At 49.4% G+C, this 18,581-nt stretch overlaps 1 protein-coding gene across 3 annotated transcripts in view; it reads right to left on the bottom strand.

Moving 5' to 3' along the window:
* Positions 1-243: 243 nt before the first annotated feature.
* Positions 244-18,581, bottom strand: part of IFT43 (intraflagellar transport 43) — an 88,580-nt gene continuing 70,242 nt past the window's right edge. For all 3 annotated transcript variants that reach the window (XM_032623195.1, XM_032623193.1, XM_032623194.1), the window contains exons 6-9: positions 1,552-1,624; positions 1,226-1,301; positions 647-709; positions 244-515 (exon numbers count right to left, since the gene is read on the bottom strand). In XM_032623195.1, coding sequence (XP_032479086.1) covers positions 393-515; positions 647-709; positions 1,226-1,301; positions 1,552-1,624 — 335 coding nt within the window. In that variant the 3' untranslated portion in view covers positions 244-392. The remainder of the gene's footprint in view (positions 516-646; positions 710-1,225; positions 1,302-1,551; positions 1,625-18,581) is intronic.

The following is an 18,581-nucleotide window of genomic DNA, read 5'->3' as shown; positions in this document are numbered from 1 at the left end:
CCGTATCCCTGCGTCCAGGTGCCCACAGGTAGATGCTCCGGGGAGCTGCTGTGGCTTCTGTGAGCCGAACGGCTTCCAGGAGCACCACCGCTTCTCCCCCTGAATCTAGCTTTCCCTCCCAAGCTTCAGTGATGGGGAGAGATACCCTCCTTCACTCTTGACGAATCTTTCCAAGGGAGTGCTGGAAAGAAATGGAAGAGAGGGCTACAGAAAAAAGCAATTTCTTACAGTCCAACGATCCAATGCGGTCTACTGAAAATAGATATTTTTATTACAAAATAGTCCACATAAAAATTCTGAGCTGCTTGCAAGCTTCTTTAGTTTTAGGTTTATGGCCTGTGTCTCGAGTCCAAAGCAGAGGTGACCGCGTGCAGGGAGAGCGAACCCCGGGCTCAGGTGTGCGAGGGCTGCTGTCCCACAGGGTCCTCCTTGTCCGTCTGCAGCACGTCCCACTCGCTGAGGAGCTCTGAGGACACCTCAGTGTACAGACGGTCCCATTCCCAGCTGACGTCATCCTGCCGAGACAGGCATCGCGGGGTGAGCTGGGGGACGCCGTCCCCTCGGTCACAGCCAGCCTCCTGCCGAGGCCAGCCTCGGAGCCAGCTGTTCCCGGGAACGAGGGGCACGCACTGCCGCCGCTACGTACCTCTCGAACCTCATGCTCCGGCGCCAGGACTTTGGTGAGGAGCTTCAGGTCGATCTCTCCATCCTGTGAATGGGCAGGGAAAAAAAAAGAAAAACAAGGCAGGCTGTGCACCTCGGAGGCCTTCGGACAATGACCTCTGGCAAAGAGAGGGGGGCCAGGTTGAGTGTGGTGGAACTTCCCAAATCCAGAATGCCTTGCGAAATTGCAAATGCCTTGTGAAAGAGCAAAACTGTGGGTGGACCCCAATGCCACTGAGAACTGAGGGAACACCATGATGTCCTACAGGTTGGGCACTCCTTGGGGGAAGGTCAATACCAGGATGGCAGGCATGACAGCAGCATATCTACTGATGCCACGGGGGCAGCCAGGGAAGCAGGAAGGAGACTGGCCCTGGGAACGCTGGAATATGTTGGGTCCAGGGATGCTGTAATACCCGAGGATGATGTCTCTGCAAAGGGACTGTTGCCCGGCAGCCTCAGAGACCCACGGAGGAGAGGCTGTAAGGCTTTGGAGAAACTGAGAACTCCCTATGGATGCTGCCTGGAGCCTGCTCCTCTACACAGAAGCTGCCTCACTCACCAAGGTCTGAAAGGCTGCGTACTTCATGAGGTCATTATCCAGGTCACGGTAGGTCATCACCCGGTTGACCTGGATGCTGCAGGAAAGACGGAATGTGAGGAGGAACCACAGGCAGAACCAGTGCCAGGAGTGCTGCCGGGCCACCAACCCAGAGCCTCGTAGGCAGCTGGGAAGGACCAAAATGGGGAGAAAACGTCTAATAAAATGGGAACCCTGGGATGGAGTCCATCCAGAGACATCTGGATCTCCCCTGGGGGGCAGCACCACTGGAGAGGGTGTGTGGCATGGTCCCTGCCTCCTGCCAACTTCATATTAATTTAACATACCTGGGAGGGGCCGCCACCTGCAAAACAAAGTCTTCCTCCTGTACTTCTTCCAGGTCCGGAATAACAGGAATATCTGCAATGAGAGGAGAAGCCAAAAATGTCAGCAGCACGAATGGGGGATCTTGCCTGCTTCTCCACTGGCTACTTATCACCTTCAACGTGCCGGCCACAGTTAGGGCTACAGGCTTTGGGTAGAATGGACACAATGGTCTCTGGCCTCTAGGACCCCAGTCGAGGGCTGTGGAACTGAAGTAGAGGTGTGCATGGGAATCAAAGGTAGAACTTCAACAATTCCCAAATCTCAGGCTTTACCCCAGAACCTGCTGGACTAGAATCTCCTAGTGGGGTGGGGCTCAGGTGTCTGTATTTTTCCCTAAGATTTCTTGGGTGATCCTGATGTTTGCTCCAGGTTAGAAGCCACTGGCGTGGCTCTCTAAGGAGAAATGTAAAGAAATGAGAAGAAAGTCCCAGACAGCACTTGGGGAAGTGTTTTTATTAGAGGAGAGAAAAGAACAGAGGAGCTGAATGAACCTGGCGTGGTCAGAGACAGAGGAAGTGGGAAAGCGTAGTGTCACGAGGGGGATGTCACCATGAGTGCACCTCCTCATGACCAAGGTTCACACCTGCATCAGCTCGTCCTAGTCTTTGCAAGGCCTGAGCCTGTATCTGAAGGTCACTTTACGCCTAATGATGTGACCTGGCTTCCCAGCAGTGTGTCCAGGATCAGAGTCTCCATTTACCGGGTCTAATATAATAAACAACACTGACTCTAAAGATGACACTTCCCTTGCTGTCTCTTGGAGATTCTCCTCCTCTGAACTCTCCACATGAGACAGACATACAAACATAGGAAGAGACATGAGGACATTCCCTTTGTCAATCTAACAAAGTCATGCACGTGGAGAAACAGAGAGACAGCACATCACTTAATTGTGGAAACTTGCTTATTATAGCAGAAAAATTGTCCATCTTCTCCTGGGGATAACCTAACACCTTAAAGAAATACTGCCTTCTCTCAGTGAGTATCACTGACTGGTAGAGGGGCTTTCTTTGTTTTAACCAGTCTGCATAGAGAAAAAAAGAGATGGGGCAGAAAAAAGGCCAAGCAGGGAGAGACAGTCCTGGAAATCCCAAACCAACTGCAAATATTAAAAGGAAGAAAAATTCCAGAGAGGAGAGAGCAGTGAAGACACCCTTCGTTTTTTTTGTTTGTTTTTTTGTTTTGTTTGCAGTACGCGGGCCTCTCACTGCTGTGGCCTCTCCCGTTGTGGAGCACAGGCTCCGGACGCGCAGGCCCAGCGGCCATGGCTCACGGGCCCAGCCGCTCCGCGGCATGTGGGATCTTCCCGGACTGAGGCACGAACCCGTGTCCCCTGCATCGGCAGGCGGACTCTCAGCCACTGCGCCACCAGGGAAGCCCCCACCCTTCGTTTTTGCTTCCATGGACTAAATTTAAAAAAAAAAAAAATTTTTTTTTTTAAGAGACGCAGAATCATTCCAAGAAGAGCTGGGAAGACCCTTGCCACTTTCAGGCTATTCATTATTTAGACTTTGCGATGGTTCCAGTCAAGCTAAGCCCGAGTATATAAATGTCAGTTCCCAGCCTGGCATCTTTATTATTGCTTCCAATGGAGGGGTTACAGATGCCGTACCTGGAAAGAGAGACAGAAAGCGTGCAAGGGAGAGACGGAGACAGAGAAAATAAGACAGAGAGAAAGAGACAGGCAGAGAAAGAGAGTGATTAAAGGGATGAAAATAAAAAGAAAATGCTGATAGGGAAATAAAGAAGACACATACACCAGCCCCGAAATAATGAATGACATTCAGCAAGTCCTCTATCTAGAAGGACGCAGTTCAGAGCTTAGGTTCTAGCTCCCTACCCTGCTAGAGAATGAGAGGTGGAATTCTCTAATGTTCTACTTCTTATGCTAACAGAAATTCAGCTTGCTCGTCCCTGTTCACTCCGAGTGAAGAATACAGTCCACGTGAGGGCTGCTGATGGCACCGTCCCTGAGTCCAGGCCGAGAGGGCTCCTAGGCTGGCAGGACTGCACGGGCCCTGCAGTGGGGCAGGGCGGAAGCTGGCCGTGCCATGCGCCATCAGCAGTGTGACAGGTCCGGCGTGAGGCAGTTAGCTGCTCCTGGCTCTCCTCGGTGTGAGGCCCAGCCTGAGATGAATATTCAGAAGTTGGTAAGAAAATGCTCCCTGCTGTGCTCAGGGCTCAGGACGGGGTCTTCCCCAAGTCCCCTCTTGCTCTGCAATGTCAGCATTTGGGTCCTGTCAACTCTGCCCAGCTTCTCCCAGCTCTGAGGAGCTGCACTTCTGCCCACTATCCACTCTGAGTCCCCGTGGCTTCCCTGTTTGTCCCCACCCCCCTCCTCCAAATGCGCACGAAGGAGCGTGGGGCTGGCCCATCTGTGACAGAGCGGAGGTCAGCTCAGGCCTTGGCAAAGGGGCCGCTCAGAGCGGCACTGGCGGGGCTGGCCACACAGTGGGACTTCTCTCTAATTGGAAGCCTGGTGTCCAACAGAAACCGGTGAACTGCCTGAGTGGGACCAAGCCAGCGATGACAGCCAGGCCAAGGCAGGCTGGAGCGTTTCGGTGCAGTGACAGCTTGAGCCATCGCCGCAGAGCCTGGCCATCCAACTGCCGGCCCCAGTGGAACAGGTGGCCGTGGAGCAGGTTTTGGGCAAACTTCAAAGAACTTCCTAATTTTACAGTTTCTGATTTACAATCACAGACAAGTGCTTGCTTATGGATATATATAACATGTTCCCAGGAGTTTCTGTCCTCTTTCTCTCTTCCCTTCCGCCCACCCCTCTCTCTCATACACACACATGCAGGATGACCCAACCTAGAAAAAGAAAACGGGCTTGAGAAATCAATCCGCTTCTTCACAAAATTACCTGCATGGAATGATCCGGCCCTCCTGCAAGCCTGAACCAGTGACCTAGTGTCTGATTCAGGGTGTCAAGCTTAACATTCAAAAGCAACAATTTTAATAGAGACAGTAAGAGGAACAAAGAAGTATCCTCTAGGACTATTGAAAAGCAGCCACTATTTAAAAAAATTCAATAATTATGTTAACTTTAGTTTCATTTTCTTCGATGCTGCTGATAATAAGAACATTAACAGAAACAATGGGCTACTTAAGCATATGGGTAACACTCCTGTCCAGTGGCTAAGAGTGCAGGCACTGGAAGCATTTGAAGCCTGGCTCCCCCGGGTACTAGCTGTGAGGCTTCATCCTCTCTGTGCCTCAGTTTCTTCAGCTGTAAAACGGGGAACATAACTACACCCACCTCACAGGGTTGCTGTATTACATGCGATCATCTAAAATATCAAGCACTATGCTTAGTAAGTAATAAATATTCTATATTATTCTTATTCGTTTAACAGATAAAACATTGAGCATGGAGAGAAACTATATGGCTCTACCCTCATTTTCTCATTTAATCCTGCCCAGTTGTCACCATCTTCCAGACGAGAACACTGAGGCTCAGCAAGATGAAGTAGCTTGCGTGAAGTGAGTCATTAAGAACGGACAGAGCAGGCTTCCAGCTCCAGTTCAACTGCACCCCTCCCCAAAAGGCTGTCCCCACCCCTGCCCAGAGGCTTTCTTTGCAAAGGTCCAGTGACTTCGAAGATGCCTCTACTAGAGGAGAGGTGAGACAACCGCCTATAGTTGGGACAGCTTTCGTTTTGCCTGCGACCGAGTGTCCTCTGTTCTCGGGTGTTTCTGTCTCCCAATAACCATAACTAAGGGAAGTCTCTCCCTCACCATATGGCCGACTGGCTACTTCCCTACAACAAGGCCAAATGGTGCAGAGAAAAATGGACTGACACTGGAGACCCGGTGGCTCCATCCCCCGCCGTCCGTGTGGCACTAAACCAGCTGCGTGGAGAAGGAGGGGAACGGATGCCTCCAATGGCCCCAAGAAAAAGGGCCGGCGAGGCAAAAGGGCTGAGATGTCAGTGCCGCAGCAGCGGGCGCCCTCATCCTTCGTTTCAGCTCCCCCAGACAGCGCCCCCTGCTGACCAGTTACCCGCTGCTCTCTCCCAGCTCAGACTCCTTAACAAAACGGGCCTTCCCTGCTCTTTGCATTTGCTCCCAGCCTCTCATGTCAGCCATCTCACTTGCCTTTCACCTGCTTGTATCCCACGTGTTGCCCAATTAGCCACACTGTGGGGAAACTGCATTTGTTCACTTGTTCATTCGTTTATCCATTCATCCTTGAAGGGATGAATGGAGCAGCCCTTCTGTGAAAGGCACCGTGCTAGGAGGTGCCAGTAACAACAGCAGATACACCCGACATGGGCCCTGTCCTCCTGCAGCACCAGTGTAGTGGGAGATAGCAATAAACACAAATAAATGTGCTGCCTGTAAATGAAAACACACACTGTGAAGGGAGCTAACTGGACTCTGAGACCAAAATAACAGGGAGACCTAATGTTTTATTTTTAACGGCAAAAGTAATATTATATGTGGTAATAAATTCAAATGCTGTAGACAAGTTTAAGATGAAAAATGTCCTTTCCTTATATGAATCCCAGCCATCTCCCTAGAGGTGATCACTATTAACCATTTCTCATATATGTTTACTGAAAAGAATTTCTGCATACACAGCACATATGTCCTTTTAAAATGTTTGCAAATGGCATCATGTTACGTATCCATTGTTTTACAAGTTTTTTTTTTTTTTTTTTTTTTTTGCGGTACGCGGGCCTCTCACTGTCGTGGCCTCTCCCGTCGCAGAGCACAGGCTCCGGACGCGCAGGCTCAGCGGCCATGGCTCACGGGTCCAGCCGCTCCGCGGCATGTGTTATCTTCCCGGACCGGGGCACGAACCCGTGTCCCCTGCATCGGCAGGCGGACTCTCAACCACTGCGCCACCAGGGAAGCCCCAACTTTTCTTTTTAAATTATTTTTTGGCTGTGCCATGTGGCATGCAGGATTTTAGTTCCCCGACCAGGGATTGAACCCATGCCCCCTGCAGCGGAAGCATGGAGTCTTAACCACTGGACCTCCAGGGAAGTCCTGCGACTTACTTTTATCTGTCCTTTTCAATTTACACATGCATCTTATTCTTTTAAATGACCATCTAGTTTTCTATCGAATGGATGCTGCATAATGCCCTTAATTCAGTCCAGAGAGGATCTAATTCAGGATTTTGAGGGGGTGGAGTGTCGAGTTAGGGAAGGTCTCTGAACTAGGACAGGGCCACTGAAGGATAAACAGGACTAAGCCAGGCAGGGGACAACGTGCACAAAGGCGCTAGGAGGTGAGGAGGAACTCGCTAAAAGGGTGGCGTGGCTGGCGTGCAGGGCCCAGGAGAGAGCAGCTCGGGGCGAAGCAGGAGAGAGGGCGTCAGGTGCCAGGTGAGGAAGGACCTGCATCAACCGGCCAGGAGACACCTGGGTGCCTGCTATAGGCAAGACCTCTTTGGAGGCATATTAGGGGCAAACCAAGATGGACCCAGCATGGAAAAGTTGCAAAGGGCGGGTCTATACATTAAAAAAATGATGATAAATGAGCAGAATAAGGAAAATGCACATTCCCTTCCTTTGTGAATCATCTTGGAACCCAACAGGCAGAATTCAGAGCTTCCTACTCTACCTTTCCACAATGCTTTATATTCAAGGACACAGGATGGACCTGATTACTTTGCTGTAGGTAGAGCAAGTGAAATTTGCCCTCGGCCTGCCTCCTAGATGCTGAACTAGTGGAGGGTGAAGACCACGTCCCAGTCACTTCTGCATTCCCAAAGATGGGCAAACTAAAGGACAACTGAACAGAACTGGATCAATAAATGCCCCTCAAATCTGCAAGTCACACACATGGATGGGTCATGCCCATCTTCTCTATATCATTCTAGTTATAGTATAAGTGTTACTGAGTCCCAAAGTTGCCTAGGCAGGATTCGTTTCGCAAGAACAACCAAGAGCAATCCTTAGATACATCCTGGATTTGATGACATCACAACAGAGGCTTTGCCTCACTTGAGAGCTGCAAGGCCTCCTGGGAAGGGCCTGTGCATATACAAGAAACAATGGAGGAGTGGGGACAAAGTTACAGAGGAAGAGTCATCCAAATTGGGTCCATATGGACTGCTGGGCTTCCATCCTGAGGCTGGGTTACACTGCTCTTCACCCTGGGCTTCCTCTTGATCTCTAGCGTGCCCCACTCCATCATGCCACCTTCTGGGAGCCCCCAGTAAAGGCTTGTTAATGAACAGCAACAGCAGTAAGAGCTAATTCCAAAGAGAGAGGTTGCCAAATGGAAAACTCATCAAGATACCAGCATACTAGCCTGCCAACAGATCTACCAACAAACCAACTACCAGATGAAACCACAGAAATAAATGAGGGGTGCTTAAATAAGTAATAGAAATAAATAATAGAAACATGTGGGACCACCAGTAGGATCAATTACAACTGGTTTCAAAGATGCGAGAAGCTACCACTTGCCCTGAAATACACACGTTGCCCGTAATACCATCACACCCGCACACTAAAATGCTAAGTACCCAGGGAAGTCCCAGAGGGATCCCCTTCTGCCCCTGTGGCTCAACAGCAAGAAGCCTGCCTGCCTCCTGCAAAGACCCTGGCCCCAGATCTCTGCAACGTATTTCATGATAGCCTGCCTTCACATCTAGCTGTTGTCGGCTTGTTTTGGTACAAGAACAGAAAGTGATTTCTTAGATCAGGCTCCGCGTGTAATGAGTACACCCTGAGCATTACTCAGGCTCTTCCCCTGGCGCGTAAATCTTCCTGCAGAGGAAGGAGAGAACGAAGGAGGCACCCTGATCCGGCCCTCGGTCCCACCCAGGCAAAGATGGCTCAGGCAGGGAGCCCCTCCTCTCTGTGTCCCTTTTAGGTTCTACTCTTTGCTGATTTTCTTGGTTGGGGATTTCTGAATGGAATTTTCTGGTCGTGGCCAGAAGGGTTTCTAGAGAGCTACATAAAGTCTCTTCTAACTCCAGCACTTTCTGACCTTGACGCCTCAGTAAACGATATCAGGGGCTGGCCTACCTTGTAAGGTTCCTCCGGGCGCTGAATGATGACATCTGCCCCTCTCGCTTCACCCACTAACTGTGCCCCCCCACGGCAGAGGCCCCATGCGGTCCCACACCATCTCTTCCCAGAGCTGTTCCCCCGCCCAGTGCCCTGGCCACAACAGAGCACTCGTGGGCTGCTGAGGGCTCACGTCCATCCTGCGTAATTCACAGCCACATTCAATAACCCACCTGAAAGGGGCCTGGACACGCTGTGGAGGGACACCCCAAGAAGAGCAGTCCAGACAACCCCCAATGTTGCGCTCAAAGTCAACAGACTCTCAGCAGAGCTCGTGAGCGAAAGGAAAGAATGTCCACGCTTCCAGGAGATTGCAACTTTACACCTGAGATCATTATAATTTTTCTCTGCAGCTGCAAAACTTTGTTTTACTGAATGCTGTTACCTTCTGCATCACGTATGGGGAATTTTAAACAGGCAAATGGAAGAAGGTCTGATTGAAGATGAAGTTAAATGAAAGAAATTGGTCTCATTTAGCACATGACAGGATTCATCTGTGTTCCCAAGTCCACTGAGGTGGCATCATGGGCGTTTCATATTCATGAGCTGCTGCGACACTGTGTCCCCTCATTTACAAAGAGCCGTGTTCAGCAAATTCTGTCCCTGTGGACACTCCATGCATTTCATGGTCTTGTCAGAGAGACATCAAACACTCCAGTAACCAAATACCAGAAAATGGCTTTAATTAGTGGATCTCAATCGTATAAATAATTTTTTTTTCTAAGTGAAAAAATGGAGAATTTTTTTAAAGGGAGAAGAAAAGGGGAAAGTGGTAGGCAACAGGCTTCCAACACCCGAAGGAACAAGGGAAAGGGACGGTCTCAGAGGAGCTCCTGGGCCCCTGCACTCCCTGGGTGCACTGGGGTTCTGGGGCAAAAATGTGCCTGCAGGTCCCTGGCGGGTCTGCTTTATGAGGACCGATCCCCGGTGATTTCACCTGATCTGGCCGGGTCACTGGGAGGGGAGGAGAGAGGCAGCCATGGGAGAAGAGTCTGAAAACTGTGATGCTGCTGGCCAGAAGGTCCACTGCAGGGACTGAGAAACAGGACTGATCACGAGCAAAAGGTGCCCAAGCAGGTCCCTGAGGAAGCGAATGACAGGGGCAGGAAGATGTCCGTCCTGAGGCGCTGGCTTGGGTGGGGGGCGGTTTATCTAGGTCCCATACGTTGAGATGTCTCCATGCTCCTGCCGAACCCACCCCCTCCTCCTGCAGCTGGGGAAAGAGAACCCCGACCTCAGGAAGAACATCGAAAGAGCCGGTTGTTCCTCCCAGCCGCCCACACCGTGGCCACTCTCCTGGCTGACGATGGGCTGGACGGGAGGGCTTGGACTGAGTCCATTTCTGAGACAAGCTGGGCCTCAGGGGGTGTGGTGCCGGCTGGGTGGTGGGCAGACAGGAGGCTGTGCTGAGTGGTGACTTAGCTCGCGGTCTCCTGTGGGTGTGCAGGCCCGGCCTCAGCACATTACCCACAGAGGGGTGGTGGCACTCTCCGGAAGGAGCATGAATGTAATACCCTAGAATGCGATTTGCCCCATCACCCCACGCAGTCCACCAGGGGCTGTGGAAGAGTCAGTATTGACCGCGCAAAGGGGCGTCAGCCAGGACTGACCCTTTGGAGCAATTCAAAGGCAGTGCTCATGGGAGGCAAGTACGGCCCAACAAGGGTTCTCCATAGGGAAGGAGCCTGTTCAGCCCAGGAGCCTGACACTGGGAGGACCTGGTGTCACGCACTGGAGTGGTCTCTAGGGAACAATCGCACAGTGGTTACCAACAGTTGAAGGAAAAGAAGAACAATGAACAGGGACGCTCCCTGCCACCCCAAGAGCTCTCTGGGAGCTTCGTGGCAGTTCCAGCTTTGATCCGTAGAGATGTGTTAAGGACGAGCGGGGGTAAGCGACTTCAAAGGTGACGAGGAATGAAGTGGCTGGAAGGAATGGAAAGTGAGGAACTCTCCACTCTCTTCAATAAGGCCCAAGATCAGTGATATGGTATTAATGTGACACAGAGCACCTTCTCAGAGCCGCCAGATATGCCTGGTTTCTGTGTTAGAAACCAGGCATATCTGATTCTATTTCATCCTCCCCGTGTTACGCTGAAAAAAACAAGACAAACTACCCTACTTTTATTCTAAATCCTTAGGTTTTGTATTTTTTCCTTATATATATTTATTACAAAAATGCTCCTTTGATCAGTGCCAGCCGTGACTCCGCCACATACGGAATGCTTCTGAGCGGTTCCCTCCTCGCAAGGCCACTGCCGGTGACAGCCAGCTGGTTTTGATCACAGCCATTCCCAATCGGATTTTCATAAAATAGATGAGGAGTCTTACTGCTGCTCTCTCTCTCTCATCAGATGAGAAACAGAGGGGGAGGGGGGGACGGGTCCTGAGGGAACGGGGCAACAATCCAGGGCTGCCGGGTTCTTTCTCTGTCCCTCCGCTGCAGCAATTTTCAAAGGCATTTGCCTCGGGCACTTTTAAATGATGGTGTCTCAATTCTGTAATCATCTTTCAAGAGCTTCCTCTTAAAGGGTCTTTTAGGTAAACCCAGTCCGTCAACCACACTTATGCACTCAGGAATCACATTCCCAGTATGTGTCCCCTCGCGTGTGTGTATATATAGGCGAGTACACACGTGCACACACCAAACATCTGGGCATTTTTAGAACGCTGGGAGGACCTGAAGCTGGAAAGGAAGACCTACCAGTTGGCCATATCAAGTTCGTCTCTCGCTAGGGTAAGAGGGCCCCTATCACCGCTCCCCTGGATTTCTGCTATACCTAGGCTTTGTTATCTCGGCTTCTTCTTTAGAAACTAATCCCCACGTGTTCGAAGGAAAGACTTCAATTGAGGTCTAAGTGATGTGCTGAGTCCAACCTCAGATGAACAATCATGCCTGTCCCTTCCTGTCTCACCTAAGCACTTTCTGACCGTCAGACTTCAAGATGAGTGAGGCCTCACGGCCGTTTGCTTGGAGAGCACAGCCCCCAGGCCACAGCTTGCTGTGGTTTGGGTTACAAAGACTATTTGGAGCAACTCTACAAATCCACCTGTCTTTTTTTGTGTGTGGCAGAGAACGCTATGCCTCTTCTCTATACAGTCCCCATCACCTGAAACAGATATCCTAAAGCACTGAGCCTCTCCTTCTAGTCACATAAAAATCTGAGTGTAAGATGTCCCTGGGCAATGGTTCCCATCAATATGGCTTCATCTCCTCTCTGCCCTCATCCACCACTCCTTTCACAGCTGTGCGGAAAAGTACCCGTGCCTCTCCCCAAAGCTGGACCACGGCTCACCGTCACATCTAGGACCATCTCACGAAACGAAACGGGATTGGCTTTGTCCTGCCCTGATCCTGTCTTCCATATTCAACAGGGACAGAATCCAAGGAGTTACAGGATAAATACCCAGATCTCTACAACTGTTTCAGGGAGACTCAACTCTCTTCTACTTTTGTCAGTGCTTAATGTGGGATGATTTACTATTAACCACATTCCTCCAAACCGACTACAGCACGATGGAATGCTGACAGAGCTTTCTCTGTGTTCCTGGAGGAAGGTTAATACAACCTGCTTCCTTCACGATGCGCGTGCATGCGTGGTGCAGGACGTCTGTGTCATGCTCCCCACTCTTCCTCTTCAGACGGGGACGTCCCTGTAAGCTGCTCACGTGAACAAAGAAAATGGAGTCCCAGAGAGGTCGCTGTCAACCGTGTTTCGGGCAGAGCTGTTTGTGACGGAAAGCTTGAAAGGCTGGTGTGACCCAGAGATTGTAGGGGCCCACTAGGGGCCTAGAGCACTCTGTTCCAGCTCTGCCAGCAGAGCAGGAGGTCTGGTCAATGCTCTGGGCTGTGCTTTGCAGCTGGACCAGGGCGAGGTACGGAACAACTGAGGTGACAAAGCAGAACAACCAAAATGTGCTCCAAGCTTAACTCCATTTGCAGAAGCTCCCCTGACTCTCCGCCTCTTCAAGAGGCAAGAAGAGCACAGCCAAACCAGTCTCTACTATGTGTGCTGAGCTAAGTCATTCCATCCCATCAGCTCTTAGATACCTACTCCATGATGGTGTATGCTTATCCCATGGTAGGGGCATGGGACCCTGAATTACCTCCTGCAAAAAACAACAGCAAGTCAAAACAACTTTTCTTGCTTCATTAAAGAAACTTCTGGCAAGTCCCCTGTAACGCCTCTGGCATCTCAGTCACTCTGGGGCCAAACCCACACTGGGGAGTAAAGAAGTTGCCCTTGGGGCCCCAAGAGGCTACATCTACTAGAGTTCATTTTTCTTTTGCTGCCAGGAATGTGGCCTTAACTATCTATCAAGGAAGAACTGAACCCAGATTCCTGGTCCACAGAGCTGTACTAGAGGGTCCACCTGATTAGGAGTAGGAAACCTGGGTCCCAGATCTGCCCCTGATTTGCTGACCATGTGCAGTTACTTGTCAACTCTTGTCCCAAGTTTCCTCACCACCAAAATGAGGTGCCTTCTATCTCTACGACATCCTTATTTCTAGGCTGTCCATTCCCATATACCTAGTGATAAAAAAAAACCCCCAAAACACCTGACTGTCATATTTGCCTATGGAAGTCTTTCCAAATGTCCCAGCCACAGACATGGCCTACAGGTAAGGCGCACCGAGTCTTTTGTTTGGAGAATCACTTTACAGAGGTTTCTTTTCTATACAAAAATGAACCTGGGGCCCATGATGGTCTCAGCTCAGTGTTGGCACCATGATCCAACACCCCTGGCTGGGGCTCTTTAACGCTCCATGCAGTCTTTTGAGTGTCCCAAGTCTCTGTGATGTCAGTTTGTTCCCTCAGCTGTGTCTCAAAGCATTGCGCTGGTGGGAGAGCTCCAGCCATAGCCCACCACGGCCCTGGGAGTGCCCTGCGGGGTCTCTGTTCTTCCAAACTTCCCATACTCCTCCCCGCTACTCACCCTGCCACCTGCACAAGCCCAGTGACACTCCTTCCTCTCCCCTTAAAATAGGCTCTCCTCTCCAAAGGACCCAGAAGAGAATTCATTATCTAAAAGCAATCCCAATGGATTTGATAGAAAAGAAAGCATAACATGAAGGAGAGGAGTGGTCCAACCTGAAGATTCTGCTTCGTGTCACAGAGCCCTAAAGACCTGGTCTCTCTGGCTTTTCTCTGCTCAGCCTGGATGTTGCTGCCAAGACTTCACAGGGAAAGGATCAGCAGAGCTGAGGACAGGGGCCAGTGGGTTAATCTGAGAATCAGGAAAGGATAACAAATCTGCAACAGGGCAGTGGGAATATGAGTGGAGGCAAGCTTCCTGGATAAGCAGGCTTGAGAAACGAACCTAACACTTTGAGAGCAAAGACGAAGGTGGTGAGAACAGGTAATCACGAGTCACAAAGGCCATGTCCCAACTCCAGCTCCATCACTTACTAGCAGTGACGTCCTGGAGCAGCTCATGCTGGCTAAAAATTTTAGGAATTTCGCATGCAGGTTGTTAAACATAAGCATTATTAAAGATTAAATTATACATCCTTATAATTAAATAAATTATATTAGAAACAAAGGTAATACTCAAAACTCACCACTTCCTAAATTTTACTACATTTTACTTTGCCTATGCTCTTGAAATTATTTACATCCAATGTACCTGTATGATGGAAACATACTGGTGTGCTACTGTCCATCTCTTCCCAGTTCTGTGGTCACTGATGTCGTGCTGGGAGCTTGAAAACAGCCCTCGTGGGAGCATTTACACCACAGAAATCGGCAAACTCTACCAATGAGGACTTTTTCTCCCCCAGAGAGCTGGTTGTTAAATATTTCCCAGCACATCATTGCTTACTAGCCATGTGACCTCTGTGAGCTACTAAAAACATTACAAAACTTCAATTTCTTCTTCTGTAAAAGGGTGATGATCACAGTGTCTCTTCATAGAAATGTTGCGAGGATTAACTGAAATATTGCAGATAAAGCAGCACAGGCCCTGGCTCTTGGTAAACACTTACAAACATTAACTATCAATACCATTTCCTATAAGAAGGACTTCTTTTTCAAATTTCATACCCAGTATCCTATAAACAGAATGAAGCTTAACAAGGCACAGAAAGGGAGGCAAAGGAACTAGGTTTGGGTACTACCTAATAAGTCCAGTGTGCTGCAGTAAGCTTAAGGAAGGGAATGCCAACATAACGGAACATTCGTACTAAGCAAGAGAAAAGAATTGAGATATCAGGGTTCCAATTTATCTGCACTTAAAGAATTCTTTCCACTTTCTCTTTCTCCACGTTAAAACTGCTTGGGCCAATAGTGACTGCTGCTTGCAGGAGAACGGATGAAGGATAGGGTGGAAGGATTAAGCAGGCAATGAGAAAGAGCCCAAAAGAGAGTTAGAAAGCCCGGAGACAGACATGAACGGGAAGAGGGGCGACAGAGCGATATCCCACTACGTATAGCATTTTTCTAATTCCACTGACAGTCCAGCATCTCACATCTCATCCAGCCTCATTGCTTGGCTGTGTTCAGCCACTTTTACCTATTTTCCCTGTTGACATGGATAGAAAATTGAGCAATTACCCTTAAATTTGGAGCTCTCAGATCATCCAGATTGCTACACTTGCAGAATTAAGTCCCCAATTGCCCCTGGCTAGAAGTGGCTCAACTCAGCCTGTCCTTTAGGAATTTCACACTTTTGGGTTGGCCATAGGATTTATCACTCCTAAGGTTTTAAGGTATTCGATTCTGTCACACCTGGACCCAAGGATGCAAAGGGCACAGCCCTCTCCAGTGGGAAGGCGGCATGCCCCAGAGGCACTGGGAGATGCCAGGAAGAGGGAGTTATAATTCCACCCGCAGTCCTGGGTTACACCAAGATGCGATGGTTATAGGCAAGAAAGAGCTAATCCTTTTTTTTAAGCTCCTGTTTTCAGAGACTTTCCACTTTTCTAAAGCCATTATTTGGGGGGCTCACAAGTTCTTTCTTAACTTGACTTTACCTCAGAGATAAACTTTTTGAAAGTTGAGTCCATATCTAATTGTGTTTTAAGAGATGATCTCAATCTGAATACTGTTTATCTTTTTTAAAGACAAAGAATTTCTTTTCTCCCATTTGTCTGCCTCTCAGTGCCCCTTTTGAAGTTTCACTTTCCATCCAGAGTTCACTTTCTGAGAGCTGGATTTTAGAGCCAGAAGAGACCAAACAGGCCTGGAAACACTTCTGGCGTCAGAGAGATGACAGGACTTTGTGCCTCCTGTCTCCTCTACCAGGGTCCTCCCAACCCGCAGCCTCCACACTCCTTTCGCTGGCAAGCAATTATTTATTTATTTTTGGCCATGCCGCGTGGCACGCGGGATCTTAGTTCCCCGACCAGGGATCAAACCTGTTGCCCCTGCATTGGGAGCACGGAGTCTTAACCTCTGGACCGCCAGGGAAGTCCCTGCTGGTAACTTCTACTCTTCCTTCAAGTCGAAGTTTGAAAGTCACTTCTTCAGGGTGGCCCTCCCTCAGTCCCCAAACCCAAACAGGTCTCCACGTTATTCTCCCTCATGGCACTCCAGACTCTTCCCTCAGTGGACTCAATTGCAATTTGTCCTCACTTATTTAGTGTGTGACTATTTGATTAGTCCCCATATCCCCGACTAGACTGTAAGCTGTATGAGGGCAAGGACTAAGAATGGTTTGTACACCATCATGTTCCTAGTGCCCAGCTCCAAGCATCACACATAGCAGGTATTCAACAAATGGTGGTTAAAGGAATGAGTGAATGAATGACTTGCCCAATGTCGCCTGTAGAGACTGGGTTCACTCCTATTCCAGATCCAATGTTCTTTCTCTAACATACAACCTTCCATGACAGAGGAAGTATGAAGGCCTACAGCAAACTAGAAACTTGATTCCAAAATAGGAATGGATAATTAAGACACTAAAGGAAAGATCCGTTTTGCCATCCCACAATTTTGGGACCCTGAGGTCATTCGGGGGCTCTGGCTGTCCATTATTCTTAGCTGTTCTCCAGAACCACGAATCCCAGCTTCCCCGAAGCACGGTGTCAGCTCTAGCTGTGATCAAGTCTACCTAGAATCAGCAAATTAGATGATTGGCAATCTTGAACCTTCATGAAAGGCAGTTTATGTGGGGATGTTGACTATCTGTAGTTGAGAATGGACCAGAATCAGGGCTTAACTCTGCAGAAGCAGCTTCCCTCCTGGTTATGGAGAATGAACATACGTGTTTCTCTGCCTAACCTAATCCTGCCCAGCCTTTAGGACCCAGGCAAGTTCTTCCTTCTTCCTGAAGGGCCCTCAGCCTATAGGGATCACTTCCTCTTCTGACCTCACAGCCCTTAAGAACATAAATCACCAAGATAGCAACAACTACTTGCTACCTTTGTCGCTCAGTACACTGCTGTCTAAGCTATTTAACCCTTGTCATGCTTTCCATCTTTCATGTTTTGTCTCCCCAACAAAGTCCTGTGTTCCCCTAGAGGAGAGCCCTCCAAGGTCTTAGGAAGGATTTGCAAATCCCTTCCCAAAGGCCTAATCCAACTTGCAGATGCATTTTGTCCTGTTCATAAAGTGATATTTTAAAATTCTGTCATTTTTTGAAATCTGAATTTGAAAACTTTCAGGTCATGCCATCTCCCCTCCAAGCTCACCACAGGCCCCACCATTCTTTATAGTTGAACACTTCTGCTGTTTCAAGTGTTTGTATTACCTGCCTGGCCCCTAAAAACATTTGAGCTCAGCATGCCTTGGTCTTGCAAACAGTCCCGCTGCCAATACATTCCGGTTAACCAACAGATCCCCCAAACCACCCCTACACGGCACTTACTCTTCGCTTCTCGTTCAAAAAAACACACCCGATCTCAACAGCTCCTTCCTTCTTCTGTTTTTCTGTTCTCTTCCCTCGGAAGCCTGAGGGGTCAATGGATGGGAGGAAGTGCTTCTCTTCTCTCCCTCGGCTTCTTCCCCAGGGAAGAAGAAGCACCATGTATCAAGAGTGATCCAGGGAGGCTGAATGCTGAGAAATATATCTCGAGAGACATGGCTTCTCAAAGTCTTCTATAAAAGAAGAGGAGGAAAGATGGGCTTCCCTGGTGGCGCAGTGGTTGAGAGTCCGCCTGCCGATGCAGGGGACATGGGTTCGTGCCCCGATCTGGGAAGATCCCACATGCCGCGGAGCGGCTGGGCCCGTGAGCCATGGCCGCTGAGCCTGCACGTCTGGAGCCTGTGCTCCGCAACGGGAGAGGCCACAACAGTGAGAGGCCCATGTACTGCAAACAAAACAAAACAAAAACAAAAGAGGAGGAAAGAAGAGTGGGCATTTCTCACCAGGTCAGAGAATCCTGGAGGGCAGGGGCTGTCTCACTCATCACCGTCGGCATGGGAGCAGCACGAGCCGCAGGAGGCGCTGCATGAAGACCCCCTGGCTCTCCTCAGTGGAACTCACCTCCAAGGCGCTGGGAGGAGGCCCTGGACCGTGGCTTCTCATCTCTGTTCCTGGAGATTCATCTTCTCCTTTGAGATGACTCGTCAATTGCCCACCCCCACCAAGTACCAGAAGACGAGCAGTCTCTTCCCAGGTGAGAATACTCCTCACTGATGACCTCAAGGAACCTGGATGTGATTTTATTAAGGGAACCAGCAGGTTCCCTCACAGGTGCCCAGAGATCTGTTTAATGTCACTGCTGAATGAGCGTCCATGGATGGTTCAGGGCAATTATTTCGTGGAGTCTCCCCACCCACTGGTTATTCTAAGTTCAAAGGAGCAGCCTTAACTAGCCAACCAAGTAATTCCCTGAGCAAAGATAATTCTAGAAACTAGTTATATGTAACATATGATTCCTATTGCATAATGGATTCTAAACATTCACATACAGTGAAATGGACTAAGTCGAGTGTGAAGTGGAACATATGAACTGATTTTCCACTACAGGACTCAGGCATAACTGCATGGAAAACAGATTTATGCCAGGGAAGA

The sequence above is a fragment of the Phocoena sinus genome, chromosome 2 (genome assembly GCF_008692025.1).
Source record: "Phocoena sinus isolate mPhoSin1 chromosome 2, mPhoSin1.pri, whole genome shotgun sequence".
Classification (NCBI taxonomy): domain Eukaryota; kingdom Metazoa; phylum Chordata; class Mammalia; order Artiodactyla; family Phocoenidae; genus Phocoena; species Phocoena sinus.
This window is presented reverse-complemented; position numbering and strand designations above follow the sequence as displayed.